Here is a 21,846-nt window from a genome sequence, read left to right as displayed (position 1 = left end):
CTAACAACTAAAAATTTCTGTTAAAAAACGAATTTAATTTGACATTAGAATAGAAATGTGTCATTTAAACTCGAAAATGCATTAAAGGGTTGAGTGCACAGCTCAGTTTGCTGAACATGTTTAAGCATTTAAAGCATCTTTAACGAGGGCGTCAGAGCCGTTCCCGTCCAGTCATTAACTTGGACGACTGGACACACCGAAGCTCAGTGGGAGCAAACCAACAGCCTGCAACAATGCAGGAACACGCTAAACCGAGACCATGAAAATACTGCGCCGCTGCATGCTGAGAGGGGTCCCAACACACCCAATCATGTGATCAACCAATACCATCATAGTTTCAAAGTATGAAGGAAATTCATCCATCAACAACTCCTCAGAATCGCAGCAAGTAGTACTCACATCCTTTACTTGGGTAAAAGTACAGAAGTATCAGCTTAACCATATACTTGAAGTACCCAAGGGAAAAGTGCTCATTATACAGAATGGGCCTTTCACATGAATGCATTACTGTGTTCATCACATTACTGTTGCAGCTGGTAAAGGTGGAGCTGAATGTGAAGTACTGTACATCCTGCTGCATAGCTGGTGGATTTCCCAGCAGTCTGACACACCTGGTGCCAGTCAGCCGGTTCCTCATCACCACGCCTCACTTCTTTACTGGAGCAACTTTACTCTCAGGCATTTCCTTAGAACACCACATGGCCAGAACTACGTGGACACTCCCTAATGCACCGCTGTTTCAGCCCCCGGTCTCCTGCTCCCAGCACTTCAGGTTTTGGACTCTGGCTGCACCCAGTGTCATGCTGAACACAGCTGAATAAAGCATAACTGTGCACTGCAGCATCAAGATTTGCCTTCACTGGCAGTAAGAGGAACAAACTGGGGAGATGGACCCAGACCACACCTGCTTTTTGTTCCCAGCTCCCAGGTATCTTCACCTCCCTGAAATACTGTGAAGCGCCCAATGTACCACAGATGTGTCACTGTCAGTTTGAGCCCTCTGCCCGGTTCACATCTTTCTACTCTCTCCTCCTTTAATCCACAAATCAAACATACCTCAGAGCTCCGGCCATGATTCAGCAGAAGGATGGTGTGAAGATGACGATGGCGGTGAAGGCTGAGCTCCTGCGGCAGGAGGAGGAGGAGGGGGATGTTGGTGTCCTCCTTCAGGGATTTTCCTGCAGAGACCGAACCAAGAGTTAATAACTGCACAGCTCAGTGTGTTTGTGCGTGATGGAGGCATAAATACACCACTGGGAATTTCCGCTCCTCCTCCTCTGTGACTATTTGGGGACAATCCTCGAATTCCAGCCCAACTGAGCAAACAATAAGCTGCTGCTTCTGTTAAAGGAGCAGTCCAACATTTCTCTGTCTTCTCCAGAGCCTAGCTTAGCACAGAGACTGGGAGCAGTGGGAAACCTCTGGCTTCTTTGAACAACATTTTCAGTGCACAGCCCTGTTGAGTTCTGCCAGTGGGATGTTTCCTTTAGTGCCATCTGCAGGACAAAATATCAACTCTGAACACAAGGAACCTCATCTCCTGAGGAAAGTGCCACAAAGTCTGCTGGAAGCTTAAAGTTGATCTGCACCCCTGAGGCCTAAACCTGCAAAGGCACAGCCAAGTCACAGCAAGTTGGACCCAGGGCTGCAAAGGGATGTGGGGAGATCCATATGGCTGCATCCAACCATTGTTTTCATCATCAATACAGCCACTGATTCTTTTCTTTACCAGTCAACTGATGGTTTAGGGAATAAAATGAGAGAAAATAATGAAAATGCCTAAGTGAACAAAGTCTAATTTTAAAACCTTGAACAAGATTTAGACTAGGGACGCTGCTGTCACCGAGTCTGTGATGGGTTATTCGGCTTGTTGCCAGTGAATTCAAGATCAAGGTCAAAGGTCAAAGTGTTTGTCATATGCACAGTAAGGACACGTTTCCCCGTACAATGAAATTCTTACTTTGCCGTCCACACTGAATGCCACACAATACAAATGAAATATAAAGTACATGAGCAATAACACAAATCTAAATAGGCAGTAAAATCACAGGCAGATAACCAACCAAATAATGATCACTGCAGATCTACAGTACTGGTTAACCTCCAGGTGTCTTGGGAAATATTGACACTGCCATGCACAGTGTAGGTCGGCAGGGCCAAACCCAAAGACCTTCAGTTTAACAGATACAAGACAAAGAAAAGCAGATCGGCTGCTGACATGGGTCAAAGGCTGTGGAAACTGATGAGAGGTCGAGAAATCTGTCACCTCTCGTCACTGACCGTAAGATGGATGTCTCTGCGCCCTGGGCTGTTTGATGAATAAACAATCCACATTCATCATTCTGGGAACCTTTCACTATGGTTTGACAGTTCATAGACTAATCAGGAACATAACCATCTGCGGCGACAACTCACACCGATGGCTCTAACCATCGGGGGCAACTTGGGGGTCACTTGGGGGTGTCTTGCCCAAGGACACTTCGACATGTGGACTGCAGGCACCGAGATAATCCAAAATATCCACCTCGGATTAATAACTCAAACCCATAACTGTTTAAGGAAGCAGGTTAGCTGAGTGAGAGTTAACAGGATACACCTGGATTAGTCAAGACATGCTTCAAGGAACTGTGCAAAAATAATAATGCCACAAAAAGAGAACTGTATCCAGTAAATAATCACGTTTAAATAATGTGTTCTACTACACAGAAGTAGTGTGTGAGCTGTGTATTGCACAAAGCTTCAGTCGTTTTCCTGTTACACAATCTGAAGTTTTATTCACATTTAACTTCGGTTCGGTTTCCTATTGAACCGTTACCTTAGCCTCACTCTCACACATCCGGTGTAGGTTATTCTGTTGTGATACTATGATCACACTCAGAATAAACACTGATAACCTGGAAACGGTCCCAATGATCATCTGTACGCGCGCACACACACGTTTATGCTGCACCAGCTCGTCCTCCCGTCGGGCCATTCACCTCCGTTTGGTTTTAGACAAACTTAAACCTCAGGTTGATCAACATCTAAATCCTGACTGTAAAACCAGAAGCAATATTTAGTTGTGGTTTTTGGTCAAACCTTTCACGCCGAATACACAGATTTTTAATTGGTAAACTTTGAGCAGATGTGAAAAGTTAAAACGAAGAGTTATTGATCAATATCGATCGAATTACTAATTAAGTCTGTCTGACAGATTCAATTACAGTTTCTCTTCTCTCTGTGATAAAACCAGAAGAAATAAACAGCTTTACGGTAAATTTTACCTGTGTGCAGCAACACTGTCCGTCTGTTTTCCCCCAAAACACAAAAATGTAAAATGGAGGAAATGATGAAACCCCTGAAATATAGCTGCACTGTCTTCCTCCTTAGGGTCTTCAAAACAAATACGTGTCAGCGGGAACAACATTTATTTATGCGCCCGTTATACTGCTTTAAGTCTTTATTTTATACCTTGTTGTAGTCGTTTATTTTGTTGTTCCAGAACAACATCATATTTTTATTTAAACATCATTTCAATGTTGTATGCTACGTACTGAGTAATTGAATTCCTTTATTTTGAAGGTAAAATCACTTCACCGGAAGTCAGGTCTTTCCTCTCCTCAACAGCCTGACGCAGCTCAGCTCGGTTGTCATGGTGACCGCAGCCTGTCAATCAGAGTGGAAAGCCCCGCAGCTGGAGCAAGCGACGAGGCTGAGAAACGAAGCCAACGCCAAAACCTGCAGTTCCTCGAACGGCCACGTGAGGCGGGCTCCAAAAGGGAGTCAGTCCCCATAGGCTTCAAAACAGTTCTTCAGAAAACCAATGGGTGACGTCATGACGGGTTTGTCCAGTGAGCTGGGTGGGGGGGAATTCCGGCGCCACGTGGCAAATGCCGTTCACGGATTGGTGGAGAAAGGCGAGCCCCGCCCAGACAAACGTTTAAATTTTTATTTAATATAATAAACATGAAAAATAAATAAAATACATTAACTAAGAAGGTTTATTAAATAAAATGCAACTCAAAAAGTGAAGATATGATGGCTTGAATTAACATTAACATCAGGAGTGGCAGTGCATGGCGCTGTTGTTCCTTAACTCATCAACATGGGCACCAAAGCTCAGAGGAAGAATTTTACTGGACCTACTTGATGAATGACTTCTTAAAAATAATACCAGCTGCTGTTGGAACGGTTTCACGTTGCTGCCGTTGTAATAATGTGACTCATTTGTTCCTCCCTGTCCATTAGAGCTGGTGTTAACACAGCACCATCTAGGGGACGGTTAATCACCTAACACCACAATACACCATACAAACCCTCGAAGCATGAACGATAAGACAAATTGATTCATGCACTGTGCCTGTATTCTGCAGTAACTTACTGTCAGAGTCTTATTCTAGACATCCTAATCCCTCATATAGCTAAAGGCCTTAAAATTATGCCTACTACATGTCCCGTAGCACAATCCATTTTGTTGATTGTAAAGTATTGGTATTTGTTTTTAAGGCACTAAATGGTCTAGCCCTGCCTTATCTCACTGGTCATCCTCTCAGGCACTGCTCCAGGTCCAGGTCCAGGCACTGGTGGGATCCAGCTTTAGATCAGTTACGGACTGATGTATGGACTTTTAAATTGCCGTTGAAGACCTATCTATTTACTTTTGGGTCCAAGTGCATCTTAAACTCGCTGTGTTTGTTGTTTTAAATCTCTTAAAAGCTTATCCATGTACTGTGGGTTTGGGGTCATGGTGCAGCCCTGATATCTTCCACTAGCTCTGCTTAGTTGTCTCTCCATTTGTTTGTTTTTCCTTGTTTTCTATATAGATTGTGTAAAGTACTTTGGTCAACAAGTTGTATTTAAGGTGCTATAGAAATAATTGGGATTTGATTTGACTGTTGTGATTTGGTGCTACACAGATGGGCACCTCTTACCAACTGGCAACAGCAAACATGATAAATTAGCTTAAAATGAGGCATCGCTGTGTAAAGCTTCAACCTGGTACCAAATGCATATTCATCAGTGTCCAGTCTTGTGATTGGACCCAGCATGAAACACTAAAACTGTGTGACACACCTGGTACAAGTAGCAGTGCATCATATGGATGAGAAACCTCAGTGCTCATCATATCCTCTCTTAGGTGGTTTTGAATGATCAGAAAGTTTCATTGTGAAGTAAATGACATTTTAATGTTCCCGTGTTGTTCTTCAGTGATGCAGTTGGCGACGATGTCTCTGAACGCTGTGTCATGTGTTTGGAAAATTTTAAACCTTTTAAAACATTTTTACAAAGGTCCCCACACGAGAGCAGGACAGACGATGATGAACACTCACCAGCGTTTACTGCTAAATCCCTATTAGATATGACTGAAGCCATTTATTAAGAGCAGTACCCTGAATCCCCACACACTGAGCCTGGTAAGACGGCCCAGTCTCCAGCACCAGCAGCAAAAAGAAGGGATCATTACTCACTTTTAGAAGTGCCAGTTCAGTGCTATGTTGTGATTTAAATGCCATGATCATAACACACCTCACACACCAAGCTGCCACTGCTTTGTATGAACTCTGTGATCAGTGTGACACAGACACACACGCCTACTCAGCTAAAAGCAGAGGCGGAGGTCGACCTGCTGGGTTTGCAGAAACAGTCATGTCACTGCTGTCATGAAAACAAAATGAATGTGCACACAGACATGTGGGAAACTCACCGACCCCCACACACAAACACACCAGCTCATTAGACCAGTACAACTAGCCATTAGCAGGCAGGTGGTGGATTCCTCGCCCAGGTGACCTGGAGCCACGTGTACAGACCTTGGGGGACAAAACACTACAAGTCCAATGTCGGACACAGCTGTTTACGTACTGCCTTCCAGCTTTATCTGTCCGGGTAACTCTGGACCATTTCAGTGGACTGGACTTTCGGTTTGATGGGCACTGGGCCTGTTGGTGTTTACTACCACTGTCTCCCCTGAGTCACTTATACTAAACTGGCTAACAGCTGAAATCAGGGCTGACTTTAAGTTGTCTCTGCCTTATGGAACTGTAAAAGAAATAGTGCCTGTGTATTTATGGAACAACTTTTCATTGATGAAAGATGCTCTTAATTATCACAGAAGAGAAAGGAGTATTGATACTATGAAGATGGGTGCATGTTCCTCTGTGCTTTAAAATTCACTTGGCATAACGAAGGAGCTCGGAACATGTCGGCCTCACAGCTACTTCACACTACTGTTTGTATCTGTGGTGTGTATGTACATATAATATGTTGTCTTTATGTTTTCAGGGTGTCTGTACATCTGCCTGCCCCATTCCCGTGTCCACCTGGACTCAAGGATGAACTGATTAGAGTTTGATGATCAAAGGTCAAAGGTCAGGCTCACAGAGCTTTCATGACTGTCCCATTCCTGTGAATCTGACTAGTAGGTGGAGTTATAGGACCACGAAGCGCTGCTTCTGCATGTGGAGGACCAGCCTGGAGACATCAGCTCACTGTTTAGCTACAGCGCTGATGCTAACGCTGCAACAAGAAGGTGCAGGTTTGAAGTGACTCACCTGATTCAGTCTTCACATAGAAGCCACTACTTGTCTGTTGCTGAGATACTAATGTCAGTAGTGTTTTATCAGAAGAAACAAAGGGAGAAAGCGTGCTGTGGTAAAAACACCTGCCGTCTTTGTCGGCGTGTGTAACTGTGTTGATGTTATGTTGCACAGCATCAACCTGTGTTTCATCTGACTTAAAGACTCCACTGTCTGCCAACAGACACGGTGGCTGCATGACGCTGACACCGAGCTGCAGCCTGTCATTAGAGGCAAACAGCGGCGTGAAGCACATCGCTGACCAGCACAACAAGGCTCAGTGACACATCACTGTCACTGAGGGCTGCTGAGCTCAGGCTGCAGGACCGTGATCCTACTCGTTGCACTGGTACTTTTCCAGGATCTGAGTGCATCTTCCACCATGGACAAAAACAATGCTGCCTTTTAGTCACAGTGTGTTGGTGATTAGATTTCCTCATGAGGATCAATGACACAAATCATCAGTAGTGTGTGTTTGTGCAGCTGTGAGAGAATTCCCGATGGAAATCAATGAAAGTGTCTGAGAAAGTGATGATGATGACGGTCAGTATTGATCGCCACTGCAGGCCGCAGCTGATCTGATCACACCCAGCCTGGAAAACATGATATAAAACAGGTCTAAAAATAGCCCGGCGCCAGCTGTCAGCCAATCAGAGAGGGGGGAATGCAGCCAAGGGCATTTTGCTGACTGACATTTAGGTTCCTGCCAGGACAGAGGGGGAGGAGGGTAACAACACCGCCCCCCCACCAACCCACCCACCTCTTCACCCCAATTGTTCCCTCTGATATCCTTCACCCACCCTATGGCAGCCACGTAGTCACTGACCCAACCGATTGGAACAAGAACGTCCAGGTTCTGTTCCTGAAGTAAGAGGACCTCATTCAAGCCTCAAGTCTCTCTGCCAACCCTCCAGGGTGTGTTAAGACTATCATTGTCCAGTTATTTTCAGTTTTAATAACGCCTCACCACATTAGGAATGATAAGGATTTACTACCTTCAGGCTAAAGGAACGAAAAACACAACAAACTTCAAAACCTGTGAATAGAAAACTGTCTCCTATGCAGTTACGCCACAGATAATGACAACTCACTGCTGGTGGCTGTGACAGTGAACTCTCCTTTGAAGGGGGCCCTGGTCTGAAACAGCTTAGGAGCTGCTCTGTGGACCCGAAACCACAGTGTGGCCTGATCTGTGTTTGTCCAGACTTTGAGTGTTAACAGTATATGAGCTGTTTTTCATGTCTGACAAGAGCAGAGAAGAAACGAGAAACAATCCATTTTTCTCCCTCTACCCCACAACTCCATCTCTACCTCTCTCCGGGTCCATTTGGTCCATTTATTTATTCCCCTCCTCCCTCTGTTCTTCTTCTCCTGTCTCCACCTCTGTTCTCTCTGTTGCCTGCTCTGGTGCACAATTGGTGTCCCGCGTAGCTTCTCTCCTGAGTTGCTCTCCCTCCCCTTCTCGTAAGAGCTCTCTCTCTCTCTCCCCCCACCCGCTCTCCCTCTTTAATCCATTAGCAGGAAGAACAGATCACTGGCAGATGAGAAGAGACGAGGCAGCCGAGACAGACAGAGCAGAAGAAAAAGAAGAAGAAGCATAAAGAGAGACAGAAAAGCAAAGAGAAGACTGAACAAGAAGAGAAGAGGAAGAGAAGCATCATGGACGCTCTGAAGAAGGGATTCTCTATGGCAAAGGGTGGCGTGGTGGCTGCTGCCGAGAAAACGAAGGCTGGCGTGGAGGAAGCCGCTGCCAAGACCAAGGAGGGGGTCATCTATGTTGGTGAGGATAGATGGATGCATGGATGTAAAGTTTCTGTGTTGGAAAGTGAGACAGATTGAGGAGAAAGTAAAAACCATGGAACAAGAATCAGAGAAAAGAAAAAAGAAAAGTGTGCGTCCCTCTGACATTCTGAGAGGAAGAACGGGTGATGGAGGGATGACGGGAGGGACAGTGAGACAGAGGGATAAAGGAGAAACTAGCAAAGAAAAAGTCAAATGTGACATGAAATGATCAAATGTCTGAGTTGTTTCTTGATGGAAACTGAAGGAGGTATGGGTGGAGCAGAGGATAATGTTCAGCCACAACTCAGATGGATGAAGGGAGGGATTGAGGGCGTGGTAGGTGGAGCACAAGAAGCTGCAGCTTAAATAATGAATCAGAAATAAGAGGAGGGAGAAGGAAAAGAGGCAGGTGGAGGAAAAGTGCAATTCATCATGACACTGCATTAAATGTGAAGCTGTGGGGGGATGTTTGTACTGAAAGGATGGATGGAGAAATGAGGGATGGAAGGAAGGAGAGGACAGAGGAACAGAGGAGAAGACTGGAGTAGAAGCAAATAAATCCGATGTTAAATTTCACTTACATTTTTCAGAAATGTGAATTTTCTGGTGGAAAGTGAACGAGAGACAAGTGAAGGTCAACATGGATGAAGGGAGAGAGGGTGATGGAGGGAGTGATACAGGAGGACAGGCTTCTAGAATATTCACATCAGAAAATTATCATGACATTGTGCATTAAGTCTGAAGAAGTGCAGGCTGGTCTGAGACGGATGGAGGGAGGAAAAGATCCGGTGCTGATTAGCCTGTAGCTTCACTGCCACTTCACTTCCTGTTTGTAGATCACCTGTCTCTCTCACTTCAGGGACGCATTCCAACCAATCAATCAATCAATCAATCAAAACTTGATTTATGAAGCACTTTTCATTCAGGTGCTTTTCAGATGAGCATTACAGACAAGGAGACTAAAAAATGAGAATAATGAACATAATTTAAATCATTTTTAAAATCCTGTAAAATAAGAAAAATAAAATAATGGATAAACAAAGGAGAGAAGTAAAATATCAGAACTAAATAAATAAATTAGGGCCGTCCTTTGACCTAGCTAGCTAGTCTTTAGCCAAGCTAATCTGCTGCCAGACTAAAGAGGTTTAAGCTTCACACTGTTCAACAGCTCAGGGCATAAAACTAAAAGTGGCTTCACGTAAAATTTTCTTTCTGAACTGTGGAACAACTTTTAGTTTTGCCAAATGATAACACCCCACCCACATCACTTTATAGCTGCACGACGAAAGATGTCTGCCGGTGTTGTTAGCAGTTGATTTGGGCCAAAGCAAACCTGCTGTACTGTAGGTCAGACAACATGGCCAACCGGTCACCAGTCTGGGTTCACATCACAACTCTCCTCTACCTGGCACTTGAACAAAAATGCTGTTTAGTCATACGACAACAGGCTCCTCAGTGGAGACAGCATTTCTTCATCTTGCCCCCTGACTTAGGATTTTGACCCGAGCCCTGTTTTGTGCACCAAGTTTCACAGTCTGTCTCAAAGGTTTATAAATACAACCTGCCACACTCCGCCCAGCTCGTCAATATGAAATTACAATAAATGAGATTGCAACCAAACTTAGTGATCGAGCAAATATTTGAAAATCTCTGATTGGTCAAAGAGGTCGGTCCCACCCAAAACCTTTTAGAAGCTGATATCTCTGCACTGCTGCCAGCGCTGGTCAGTGAGTCTGGGTCACAGGAAGCTTTGATGGCACCTCTCCACATTAAGACATGCTTTGGGGCAGATTTCTACACCTAAAATGTTAGAAAAAGAAAGGTTACACACTGTAGCTTTAAGCAGTGCTGAAAAACACTTGCCCATTGTTGAATCTAATTTCTGACCCCTACTACAGCTGCACTGCTCTGGTCTGAATCAGTGGATGAGTTGATGAACCCACGAGTGAAAAGCACGGGTGGACATGACGATAAAGACAGAATTATTACTATAATTACTCTGGTACGTTCTTGCTTGACTGGAAGAAAAAACATTAGAGAAGATATCATCAAATATTCATCATATCTGTTATAAGTGTCTTCCTGGAACTGGTTTAATGAGCAGCCGGGGCTCAAACCCCAGCTGAACCCTCCCTGACTCTGCTCACGTCTGCTGCCTGTGTGGAACCCGTGTGTTTCTCTGGGGAAACAAGCTTGTTGTGGAGCAACAGACAATAAATCCGAGACTGTGTTCACCCAGACAAAGACTCTGTTCAGTCTGATCCATCACATGCCCGAGCAGCTCGACGCCCACTGGGTGAACTCTCACTCTGAATGTTCACCAAACAAGAACACGCCAGCTGCAGTTCCTCTGAAGTCCACTAGGTGTTTCTGCTAAACACCGAACGGAAGCTGTTGTGGCCGAGCTGTCCAGTGTGTGAATCTCCAGAAAAGTGAATGAAACACTCTGAAAAGAACAGGCTGGGCTTCCTGTGGATGTCTGGCTATAAACTGAGTGACATGAATAAATCAGCCAGAAAGCGGCTGAGCCCTGTTAGCCTTCGCAGAGGAAACCAGGTCAGATCCAGACTCACTCACACGAGGCAAAAGTGGCCTCTTCAGAAAAACAGCCATCTAACATTTTTACATCTCATCTGGGACCTTTCACAGCATAACCCTAACCCATCCCATACCGCACAGTCAACGGACGATTACAGGGAGAGTTGAAGACTTTCCTAGCACCTAACCCATATCAGGGAAATATCAAAATCAATATAGCACAAATTCAAGTGGCAAAACCATGTTCACATACAGTGCTGCCACTGCACTGTGGGGATACTGACATTTTTATAGAGAGGGCAATTAGAGGGTTGGTAGAAAAGGATGACTTTGTTTTTATTATTCATTTATCTGACTAAATATCAATAATTATTGACACGAGGAAGGGCACAGAGTCACTGTGCTGCAATCCCAGCCCCATCAACAGCTGGACAGCACTAACAAACAACTAGCTGAAGAAGGATCCAGAGTCACTTTGTTCAGCTTCTATTGCATATAGAATGTGAAACCACAAAACAGGTGCAGGGAGAGCCCGGCTAACACAATCCAACAACCAGCCCTGAACTACAAAATCCAGCCGTCCTGCAGACTCGGCTCAACAGGAAAGACGTGCACGTCCCGAGTCAGAGAAAGGACCAGCATCTCTTGCCTACAGCTGAGAGGCAGGCATCAGGATCAATGAACACCCACCGTGCTTTGCACTTAGCCTGACACAGACGAGGCTAAAGAGTCCTGAGTAGACAAGCTCACAGGCAGCAGAGCTGCTGCAGCTCCTTGTGCACAGCCTGCAGGACCACGACCGGCTGCAGGTGTCCCGACCATCCAATGACAGTGAGGGACAATTTACAACAGGGGACTATTCATTTGAATTCTAATGTCTGTTCAGTTTGGATTGACTCCAACATAAATCCCAGTGTCTGTTCTGGCCCCAGACGCCAGTGTCACAGCCACAAGGCTCTACAGGGCAGCAGTGGCGGAGACACAGGGTGAAGCTGCTCTGACACATCGCTTCAACATCAAACCATAAACTGTTGATCAGAAATTATACATGTGCCTTTTAAGCCGCTGCAAGACTTTTAATTTGAAATGTATGCAAGAAGAGTCGGGTTCCACTGCAAGCAGGTGAACTGGGATGGAAGGCGCAGCAAAAAAGGAGTGACCAGCTGTAATTAAACTGTATGAGCTGTGGAGCAGAGCATTTAGTCTGGGTCAACAGCAGACTCGTACTGCAGTGGGATCAAACAGGAGTAAAAGTCCCTTTCTAAGGCAAGACGGTGTCAGTTAAAGGCTCTCATGTCTGATTAATATGTCATTTGTGGAGATGTGACTAAACTGAACATCATATCAGGATGAATGCAACTTTCAAGCTAACACCTTGTTTCTCTCCTCTCCAGGAAACAAGACGATGGAGGGCGTAGTGACTGGTGTTAACACAGGTAAACAAACTGTGAAACACAACACACTGGGACAACAATAAAAACCACACTTCACTTCCCCACAGGGGTGTCGGTGATGTAGGGGTGTACGGGCAGACTAAACTCAGGGTTTAAAAAGCCCACCGTCCTGTCATTGTATTTATCCCTTGGTTTGTCATCAAACATCACTAACATCTGGACAGGTGCTAGTTATGAACTGGTCAAACGTGGCAGACAGTCTGGTTCTAGTCTGGTTTTAATACTGGTCTTAATGAGCTGGTTCATTCGTCACGGGGGTCACACTGGTGCCAGCAAAACAGTCATGTGACGCTGACAGATGTGTGTAAACTTGTGTGGGCTGGTTCATTGGTTTGGGATCAGTGTCGTAACAAGCTGCCAGAAACACTGACACCTACTACTAAAGTAAAAGTATCATTACCACTGTGTAGAAATACTCTGTTACAAAAGTCCTGCATGCCATAATAACAAGAATGCATCAGTAATTAAAATCCAATAGTGTCATATACTGTACATTAATGTGAAATGTGCATTTCTGCAGAAAGACTACTCTTACTGTTGATACTTCAAGTATAATTTGAAGCTAATACTTTTGAACGCAGGACTTTTGTTGTAACAGAGTATTTTACACTGTGGTACTGATACTTTTACTTCAGTAAAGGATCTGTGTACTGTAGAAACAAAGGTATTTAATACTCTGTGGGTGCGTGTTCCTTTGCTGCCACTGCTTAAAGAACCAAGTCATTTTTCATTATACCATAATGAAGCATGGCTGGTGCTGCAGCAGGTACAGATCATGTTCATCAATTCATCAGCTTCATCAATAGGTGGCGCACTTTCTATGGCCCAGTTTACAGTAAGAATCTCCAAAGCAGCTACAGCTGGGAAACACAAGTAGTGCAGTAAAAAGTACACTATCTTCCTCCGAACTGTGGTGGAGCAGAAGCCTAAAGGAGCCAGACCCTCACTGGGACCAGTAAAGACGTGTGGTCACGGTGATGTATGGCACAACCACTTCCAAAGTGTCAGCGCTGCTTTTCACATTTCTCATTAACTGTTCAGACACACGTTTCTCGTCTGCCTCTAATAAACGCCTAACAACACAACACTTCCTGTTTCCTGTTGCCCAGTTGCCCAGAAGACAACCGAGCAGGCCAACGTCGTCGCCGAAACCGCGGTTGCTGGGGCCAACGAGGTCGCCCAGGCAACAGTGGAGGGGGCGGAGAACGCGGCGCTGGCGAGCGGATTCGTCAAAAAGGTTAGTGATGCCACGTCACGTGACCCCAGAGCAGCGACGTAAACACGTTTTATGTTTACGAATAAATATGATCCGTTAATGCGTTGTTATATATTTACATAGTGTTTTTTTTTATTTGTTTGTCAACATGGAGTTTTCAAAAGCTGCAGCATGTTTCTTTGTGTTTTTAGGGTAAAATACCTGAGGTTCAAATCATTATTCTGTTAGAGATTAGGACAACAAAATCGACAAAGCAATGATCTAAATGAATTTCTTTGCATTAATTTTCTACCTTGCATATAACGAAACATTCTGACAGCACGTTAAATGTGGCAGATGCAATTTCCCAGATTGGGATTAATAAAGTATTTCTATCTATCTATCTATCTATCTATCTATCTATCTATCTATCTATCTATCTATCTATCTATCTATCTATATTCTTAGACTATATTTCCTCAGCCTCAGTTAAAATGACTTGTGCGTGATCTTTACAATAATAAACATTATAATCTAAGATGTGTTGATCACCTTTCGTCTCTTTGTTCACAAATCTCTGGTGATTGGCTGGGAACAGGAGGAGGCGGGACCAGTGTCCGAGGAGGTGCCTGATTGGTCAAAGGGCTGAGTGACTGTTGCATGGCTTGATGCTTGCAGCCTGATTTCCACGGCTTCATCAGGCTGATGTTTGTGCTGCTCCATTAGACGAAGAGCAAATCCAAAGCACACCCTGAAGCTGCTCATTAAAGTCCATCAGATCTAAACCGTTCACATCATCATCAATCACAAAATGTCAGCTCGTTCCTTCAGCACTAAAGCGTTAATATGGTCAACGGACTGCACGTACATGGAGCTTTTCTACCATCCCTGCACACGTACATGGAGCTTTTCTACCATCCCTGCACAAAGAGATTTGCAGATTCACCCGCTCACCGACGGAGCTGCCGGGGGTTCCGCGGCTTGAGCAAAATACTGTATGTGGACTGGGAATCAAACCACCGACCCTACAATCAGAGGTCAACCTGCTCTACTCTTGCGCCACAAGAGTGGTTGTATTTCAGAATCAGTAGCAGTGCAGTACTCCTGGTAGAAGTAGTAGACCTCCTATTACCAGTAGGGGTACTAATAGAAGTAGTAGTAAGGCAAGAAGTAGACCGCTGACATGGCATGTGGCATGTGTCACAGTCAGTTAGGTGCTAACTGATGACTTGCTGTGGTGACCCTTAACTCAACAGCTGAAGGAAGAAGAAGAACTGTAATTACGTTGCAGACTCAGATTAATGCAAAACATGAGAAATAAGAATGTGATTTTTATTAAGATCACGGGGAAATTCGGGGACTCCTGAGCAGCAGTGACAGACGTTAGACACCTCAGTGAAGCCCACTGCTGCACCGGGCCACAGGTTTGACAGACGTTAGCCCACTGCTGCACCGGGCCACAGGTTTCTTCACTACAAAACATCAGACCCTGATGTTTGTTAAAAATGTTACCTAAAGTACTAAAAGTAGTGGTACTGTCCAGCACCGCCCAGGTATAAAGGTATATGCACCCAGCAGCCTTCAGGTCAAATTAATAAACGCCCATCACTGGCAGTAACAGTGAAACTTCACGCCCAGCTCTGACTAATGCATCCGTTTGTTTCAGCTTCACCCATCTTCAGCTTCACTTTCCAAATCTCTCCTGAAGCTTTATACCTGCACAAATTGCTGTCCTGCTGCAACACAGAAATAACATTACACTTCTCCCAAAGCAACTGCTGTAACCTGTATGAAGCAGATGTGAACTGGTTCACAGAGAAGAGACGCACGTGAACAGTCAGTGCTGTCCAGTGTTGTCCATCCTTACATATCACACACTATGTAGTATTTTAATGCCAACTGTCAGATGTTGCAGCTGCGCAACTCAGCTCAGCTTGTTTTGGGACAAGTGTAGCTCTGTCTAAGGTCTATACGGAGGTGGAGTTTGGTGTCAGTCATGTGACCTCTCTCCATCTCTCCTGCAGGCTAACATCCCTGAAAAAACAGAAGAAGGTGGAGAACAGACCGAAGAGGCTGCACAGTAGGTGAGCAAACTGTTTTCATTCCATAATTTTCACCAGACAAGAGGAAACAGGGCATTTGTTGGGGACCAGAACGGGACGGACGGACAACCCGAGTTTTGAAAATGTAAAACCAACTGAGGTAGACCCTGACTGCTGTATCAACATGACCACAACATGTAAGGCTGCTCCCAGTGACTGTGTTAAATGATGGGTGGATGACTTAACGGGTCTACTGGGCACTGGTCCAGAGGGCCCCTGACCCAGGGCCTCAGCTTGAACAAAACAACAAGAAATAAATGCACAACACCTACATAGTCTCATGAGAATATCATAAAGACACAAACTGGTCACTGCTGTGTGTTTCTCTCATCCTGGGGCTTCACTGTGAGGAGGAGGCTGTTACGTGTCTGTGTCCAGGGGCCCAGTCCGTGTGTCAAAGACAGGGCGTTTGAAATGCAGTCACAGTCTGGTCCTGGCTGGCTGTCCCTCCAACAGACCCGCCACTGACTCAGCTGTGCAGCTGTGACACACAGCAGGAGAGTCTCTTGTGCTTCAGTGATTTATTTATTTCCTTGTCTTCACTTTCTGTTTCTCTCTCAGACTCTCGGCGACCTGCAGTCACATCCTGCTCCTTCATGTCCAGTGATGAAGACAGCAAACATTGGCCACGCTCAACCTTCTGACCTCTGACCCTCCCCAGCCCTAAAAACAGCTTTATCTACTGTGTGTAATGCCCGGTTCAGACCACACCATTTGTCTGTCTGATATAATGGTCTCGATGTCAGATTACACAATGATATAGAGGGATATGACAGACTGGTACCTGCTGGTACCTGACAGATCACAGCCTCATGTTAACGCCTTGGAGTTGCAGGGACCAGGAGATGAGTGTGTGGTTCTGGCTGCTTGTGTTCAGAAAAGGATAAAAAGACCGTGGACCGGTCTGTGGGTCACGCAGCGGCCTGTGTTGTCTCTCCTTCATGTGGAACTTAAGGTAATAAATGTTTTAAGCTGGTAGTGAAACCGAACACTAGCTAGCTAGCCTGATAGTCAACATGCTAACGTTAGATGTTTAATGAATATGGTTTAGTTCAAAAAGCCAGAATATTGTGAACAGGAGCGCCATCTGTTCTCTCGCTGGTCACCGTCAGCCCACCTCATCATAGAGGTTGAACAAAGTTCTGACATGTTGGACTGTGAGTCGGGACATCGTGAGGAGTCCCAGACGCAGCATCTTGTGTCGTTTACTATGACACATTGTACGAGATAGAATGATTAACTGTCGTGTTCGATATCCTGTCTGTCATGTCGGGCTGTTATCGGGCCTAAATTGTGTAGTCTGACCCGGGCATGACTTAACTTCACTAACCAATAAAAACCCTCATCTGTTGCCATGGTTACCCTGCCTCCACATCTTACTCTCCCTGATCGTACACACACTGATGTCTGATCAGTTTAACGAGGTCAGATGCTCTCAGCTGATTGGTCGCTGTGGGACAACAACCCCCATTGCTTCCTGTCAATCACAAGGTTGACCCCGCCCCCTGACACACAGGTACCCGCAGCTGTTTGAATGCATGTTGCTTTACTGACACTAAGACACTGGAAAACAGTTTGTGCTGCTGATAGTAACTGAGCTTCGGAGCCGATTTTCCCCTTTTATAAACCGATACAAGTGAAATAAAGACGGGTTTAAATCCACCTGCGCTCTTTGTTTCTTCTTCACTGTCAGATTACAGAACATGGTTATTGTCAGTCCCACTGATAACATGTTTTCTCATACACACATAAACTACATTTGCACGTGTACAGTGATCTGTTGATGGACTATGGTGGCGACAATCCACCACTATGAAATGTATTCTATATTATGAAGTCTGATTTTACTGGTTGTACTGTAAACGTGCTGATAAACATCAGTTTGAGATCTTTGTCTCGCTTTGCATTTATTTGCAGATCTCTACACACTGGCAACTGAAATGGGTCACATTTCAAATGCAGGACTTGTATTTTTACCTGAGAATTTAACACTGTGGTATTTCTACTGTTACTATAGTAAAAAACAATCAGAGTACTTCTTTGAGTATGAGCAGCTGATCCAGGTGCAGCTGGTTTCCACTACTTTACAAACCGTTTGGTCGTTTAGTGGCTCACAAGATAAACCTGAGGGCGTGAGATGATCCGTTGTGCAGCACAAACCTGAAGCTTGTTGCTTTTCATGAACTACTGGATAATCTGAGCTCTCATCTGGGCGTCAAACTGTTACTGAGATGGAGACGTTTAGAGGAAAAGCGTCTGTGGAGGAACTGCTAACAACAAGTCGACAGTGACTTCAGTGTTTCATGGCCTTGTCATTGTTAATGTATAGTCTAAACTGGAGCTGCACACACAGCTGCCAGGTCAGCGCAGTAAAAGTACAATATGGTGAAATGTAGTGAAGTAGAAGTTCAAAGTAGCTCGAGTACAAGTACCTCAAAAATGTGCAGTAATGCACTGCAGACAGACCAGCTCCTCTGAGCCTGAACGTCTCATTAAAAACGAGGTTCAGTATTTTATTTTAACAATGAACTAAACACTATCACTTTATAGAGCATTCAAAATAAATCCTGGGTCACAGAAGTGGATCAGGACAAGATGAGTGAAAGAATCCCATTCATCCTCTGTAATGTGGAGGCGTCAGTGGCACCTGGATCATGTCAGACTCAGATCAGGTGGTGCTCTCTGTCACACCCTGGACACGATAAAATAGAACAGGGACTAGTTTTCATGGACAGATCTTAACTGACAGATGATGGGACGTCACTCAGAAGCCAAATCCAGTTAAACTGGAGACAGTGAAGTTTAAGAAAATCATCATAAGAGTCATTAAACACTGTATTGAAATGATCAGTGCCCTGAGGGGGGCCGGCAGAACGTCTTGCCTAGGACCCCAAAATGTCCAGGAACCCCCCTGAATTAAAAACACCACCATGAAGTTTGTACAGATGCAGCAGCTCGACCTCCACCGGCTGCGTACTGAAGAGTCACATGAGCACGTGTCAGTGCAGGACTGAACCAGTGTCCCTCAGCAGGAGACTGTGGGACGTGACCTGGTTTCACTGGCTGTCAGTGTAGAACACAGGCTGCCGTTAGCAAACAGTGCTACTCCTGCACCTCTGCACACCCCTGGTCCCCCCGGACCAGCTGGACTAAAGGACACACAACCAGTCTTCCCACAGCTCTCTGCCAGTCCAGTCTGGTATACCACAAGGAGGATCGACTCCTAGCTTCTGGCTCAAGACAAGGGTCAACACAACACGCTACTCAGCCTGTTACATTTGCAACCAGATGTAGGTTACCATGGAAACCAGGGGTTCATCCCTTCACTTTATAGTTATTTGCACTTCAGAGCATCAAACTCATTTTGTCACATATCGTGTAAACATGCCAACATGTTGAGCTCCTGCTGGGCGGGGCCTGGCAAACCTGTCCACTGAACACCTGCCCCGGGCGACACCTGCAGCCAATCACCTCATCATCCTCAGTGCCACCATCAACAGTCAGAAGACAGAAATGTGTCGTGATGAAGCTGAGCGGCCGGTTTGACTGAGAGTGGTGTGTGCACGTCATCACAACTGTTTGTACCAAAACATGAGCGCCACAACACACAAACAGCAAAGTGCTGACCCGGGCAACGAACTATTTTGATGACTGATTACATGAGATGTAATCCTCCTCCCCTCCCCTCTCCTCTCCTCTGCTCTGCTCTCCCCTCTCCTCTCCTCTCCTCTCCTCCCCTCTCCTCTCCTTTCCTCTCTCCCTATGCTTCTATATGTCACCATTACACATTACTAACTTTGTGTCTCCTCTCTCCCGTAGTGTGTCCTCTCTCTCTCCCTGTACCTTTCTGCAGGTTACCCTGGCCCTGGAGCTCTATGTTTCTGATGAGCAGTCACTGGCCACATCGACCTGCTCAGTGTTTGATTGTTGTGTCTTGTTGCTTTTCTTCTTTTGTCTCTGCTCTATCCACTCACCCCAACCGGTTGAGGCAGAAGGCCGCCCACCAAGAGCCGGGGTCTGTTGGAGGTTTCTTCCGTTAAAGGAAGTTTTCCTCCCCACTGTCGCCAAGTGCTTGGTCAAGGGGGATTTGTTGGGTCTATGTGAGGTCTGGACCTGACTATGTAAAGTGCCCTGAGATGATTGTTGTTGTGAATTGGTGTTGTACAAATAAAAGTGAATTGAACTGAACTGAATCTTATCCAGCTTTACTTTTCAGCAGACTGTTTCTCCAACTATAAACCTTTTTAATGCAGAGCATCTCGAATGCTGTTGTGCCCAGTTTCCTGGTGGAAACCCTGAGTCATCTGTGTTTTTAAACTAATCCCCCTGATAAATGAAAGTGCGTGTTGTGGTGAGACATGCAGCCTTTTCCAGATTCTTTCTGAGGGAGGAGGATGCTCAGTGAGTTTGGCACCGTCTTTGTTTACGTGCCACACTATAACCTACAGTCATGCCCAGGGCAGGATGCAGCACAAAAACAGAAGTTTGTCACCTTCGTTTTGACACCTGTGCAACAGGTCAACCCGGCGTGACTCCCTGCTGGCACACCTAATTCCTCTGCAGGGCGAGACCAGAGGGCATTACCTGCAGGGACCAGCACACCTACGCCTATAAGAGCAGACCTGGTCCATCCACCAACACACTTCGAACACACTCTGCATCCCGACAGCCATGGATAAACTTGTGGGGAACGCTCTGGGGAGCGACGGAATTGCAAAAATAGCTGGACAAAAAGTGGGTGAGTAACCTTTGGAAAAAAACGAGATTATCTCTTGTTTGTCTAAAGTGCTCAGACAAGCTGTGGCTCCGGAGGAGGCCGACGTCCGCAGAGGTCCCACTTTGAAGCCGCCGACGTTTGTTTCTACTGTAGCAGAAAGTTTCCAAAGATAAAACATGAGAGAGAAACATGTTAAAAATGACTGAATATGTTTGCTTTGGTTTTGGTCTGAATATTTCACTCACTGCACATTGTTTACTGTAAATAAACAACATCTGTTGAAACATTTGGAGATTTTCTTTTAAACATGGGTAACTATGCAGTTTTTTTCATTGTTTTAGGCTTTTTAGAAGACAGGCTGCGTTTCAGCATCAGTCAGTGGAATTAGCTTCAGATCTTTGTTGCTGTGGTGTGTGTTGCTGCCTCTCCATGGACAAACGATGAGATGCAGGGCTCCCAGGCACGAATCCTTTCAGTCCCGTTGTATCTGCCTGATTGTTTGACATCTATATTTAGTTGTGGCATGTCTTCTTACTTGTGTTGCGACTCTTTTTGGTGGCTCTGTCTGTGCTTTACCTGTTTAGCCCAGGGTAAGAGTGACCATTCACATTTCACTGTACATCACAGCCCGACTTCACCAGGTGCCGTTTGTTGTGCAGGTGACATGGTGGAGACCACGGTGAAGAACGCCATGAGTGGTGGGAAGAAAAAGGAGGGAGGAGGAGCAGGAGGAGCAGGAGGAGGGGGAGTAAAAATCGGAGTAGACGACGCCCTCTCATTCTTGGGTGGAAAGAAAGATGAACACAAAGAAGGAGGAGGAGGGTTCGACATCGGAAATGTCCTGTCATTTGGGGAGCAGAAGAAGTAGTGATGAGGAGACGGTGAGTCCTCTGCAACAGACTGCAGGTCTCACACCAGCTTTTAAAATGGTAAACGTTTATGACAGTTAAAGGCCACTCAGATGGAACCACTGCAGCTTGTGGGTTCAATCACAGGGGTGAAGTAAACCTGCGTAAAGCGTTCCTAGAAAACATTACCTTATTGAACTTAGAGGCAAACACATCAAAAAGTAGTGGAAACACAGGAAGTTACTGTTTTTATTGAACCTTTCACAATAACGTTAACCACAGTAAAAGTACTCTGTAGTGAAAGGCCTGCATTCCACATTGTACTGAAGTACAAGAGCCAAATATACTTCTAGTACCAAAAGTAACCAGGCAGGTGTTGTGGAGGAGAACTGAGGGATAAACAAGATAAACGTAGCTCAGGTTGGACACTGAACGCTACAGAGGTGAGTTTAAGGACAAATGAAGCTAAAATTAGCTCACGTAGGACACGGACATGGTAGAGCAGCTCAGTGCCGTTGTTCCATTACAGCCATTGAGTCACCAGCCTGGCTGCCCTGGGTCCATTGTGTGCTCATGTCCTCCTGTCTCTGTTTTTCTGCAGATGCACCCTGACCTCTGAGGAAAACCTTCACCCCACTGACCCTCCACCTGCACCG

General features: G+C 45.4%; 2 protein-coding genes across 3 annotated transcripts in view; one reads left to right on the top strand and one right to left on the bottom strand.

Annotated features, from left to right (window-relative positions):
* Nucleotides 1-2,834, bottom strand: part of nfkb2 (nuclear factor of kappa light polypeptide gene enhancer in B-cells 2 (p49/p100)) — a 28,185-nt gene extending 25,351 nt beyond the window's left edge. Inside the window, exons 1-2 of the mRNA XM_020622287.1 lie at nucleotides 2,816-2,834; nucleotides 1,057-1,178 (exon numbers count right to left, since the gene is read on the bottom strand). Of these exons, the coding sequence (XP_020477943.1) occupies nucleotides 1,057-1,073 (17 nt within the window). The 5' untranslated portion in view covers nucleotides 1,074-1,178; nucleotides 2,816-2,834. The remainder of the gene's footprint in view (nucleotides 1-1,056; nucleotides 1,179-2,815) is intronic.
* Nucleotides 2,835-7,990: 5,156 nt separating this feature from the next.
* Nucleotides 7,991-17,287, top strand: LOC109972979 (synuclein). Of its 2 annotated transcripts, XM_020622253.1 has the most exons (6): nucleotides 7,991-8,334; nucleotides 12,269-12,310; nucleotides 13,438-13,565; nucleotides 14,122-14,148; nucleotides 15,548-15,607; nucleotides 16,187-17,287. In XM_020622253.1, the coding sequence occupies exons 1-5, from the start codon at nucleotides 8,214-8,216 to the stop codon at nucleotides 15,605-15,607; spliced, it is 378 nt and encodes a 125-aa protein (XP_020477909.1). In that variant the 5' UTR covers nucleotides 7,991-8,213; the 3' UTR covers nucleotides 16,187-17,287. The 2 variants fall into 2 exon arrangements, with proteins under 2 accessions (XP_020477909.1, XP_020477910.1); XM_020622254.1 differs by lacking the exon at nucleotides 14,122-14,148 and having other exon boundaries at nucleotides 7,992-8,334.
* Nucleotides 17,288-21,846: the final 4,559 nt, after the last annotated feature.

This window comes from Monopterus albus, unplaced genomic scaffold (genome assembly GCF_001952655.1).
Source record: "Monopterus albus unplaced genomic scaffold, M_albus_1.0 scaffold277.1, whole genome shotgun sequence".
NCBI lineage: Eukaryota > Metazoa > Chordata > Actinopteri > Synbranchiformes > Synbranchidae > Monopterus > Monopterus albus.
The sequence above is the reverse complement of the archived record's forward strand: the minus strand, read 5'-3'. Positions and strand labels throughout refer to the sequence as shown.

Coding starts and splice junctions, on each gene's coding strand:
- LOC109972979 (XM_020622253.1), top strand. CDS start 8,214: ATGGACGCTCTGAAGAAGGGATTCTCTATGGCAAAGGGTGGCGTGGTG. Junction 8,335..12,268: donor GGAGGGGGTCATCTATGTTG/GTGAGGATAGAT, acceptor TCTCCTCTCCAG/GAAACAAGACGATGGAGGGC. Junction 13,566..14,121: donor CGAGCGGATTCGTCAAAAAG/GTTAGTGATGCC, acceptor GGCTGGGAACAG/GAGGAGGCGGGACCAGTGTC.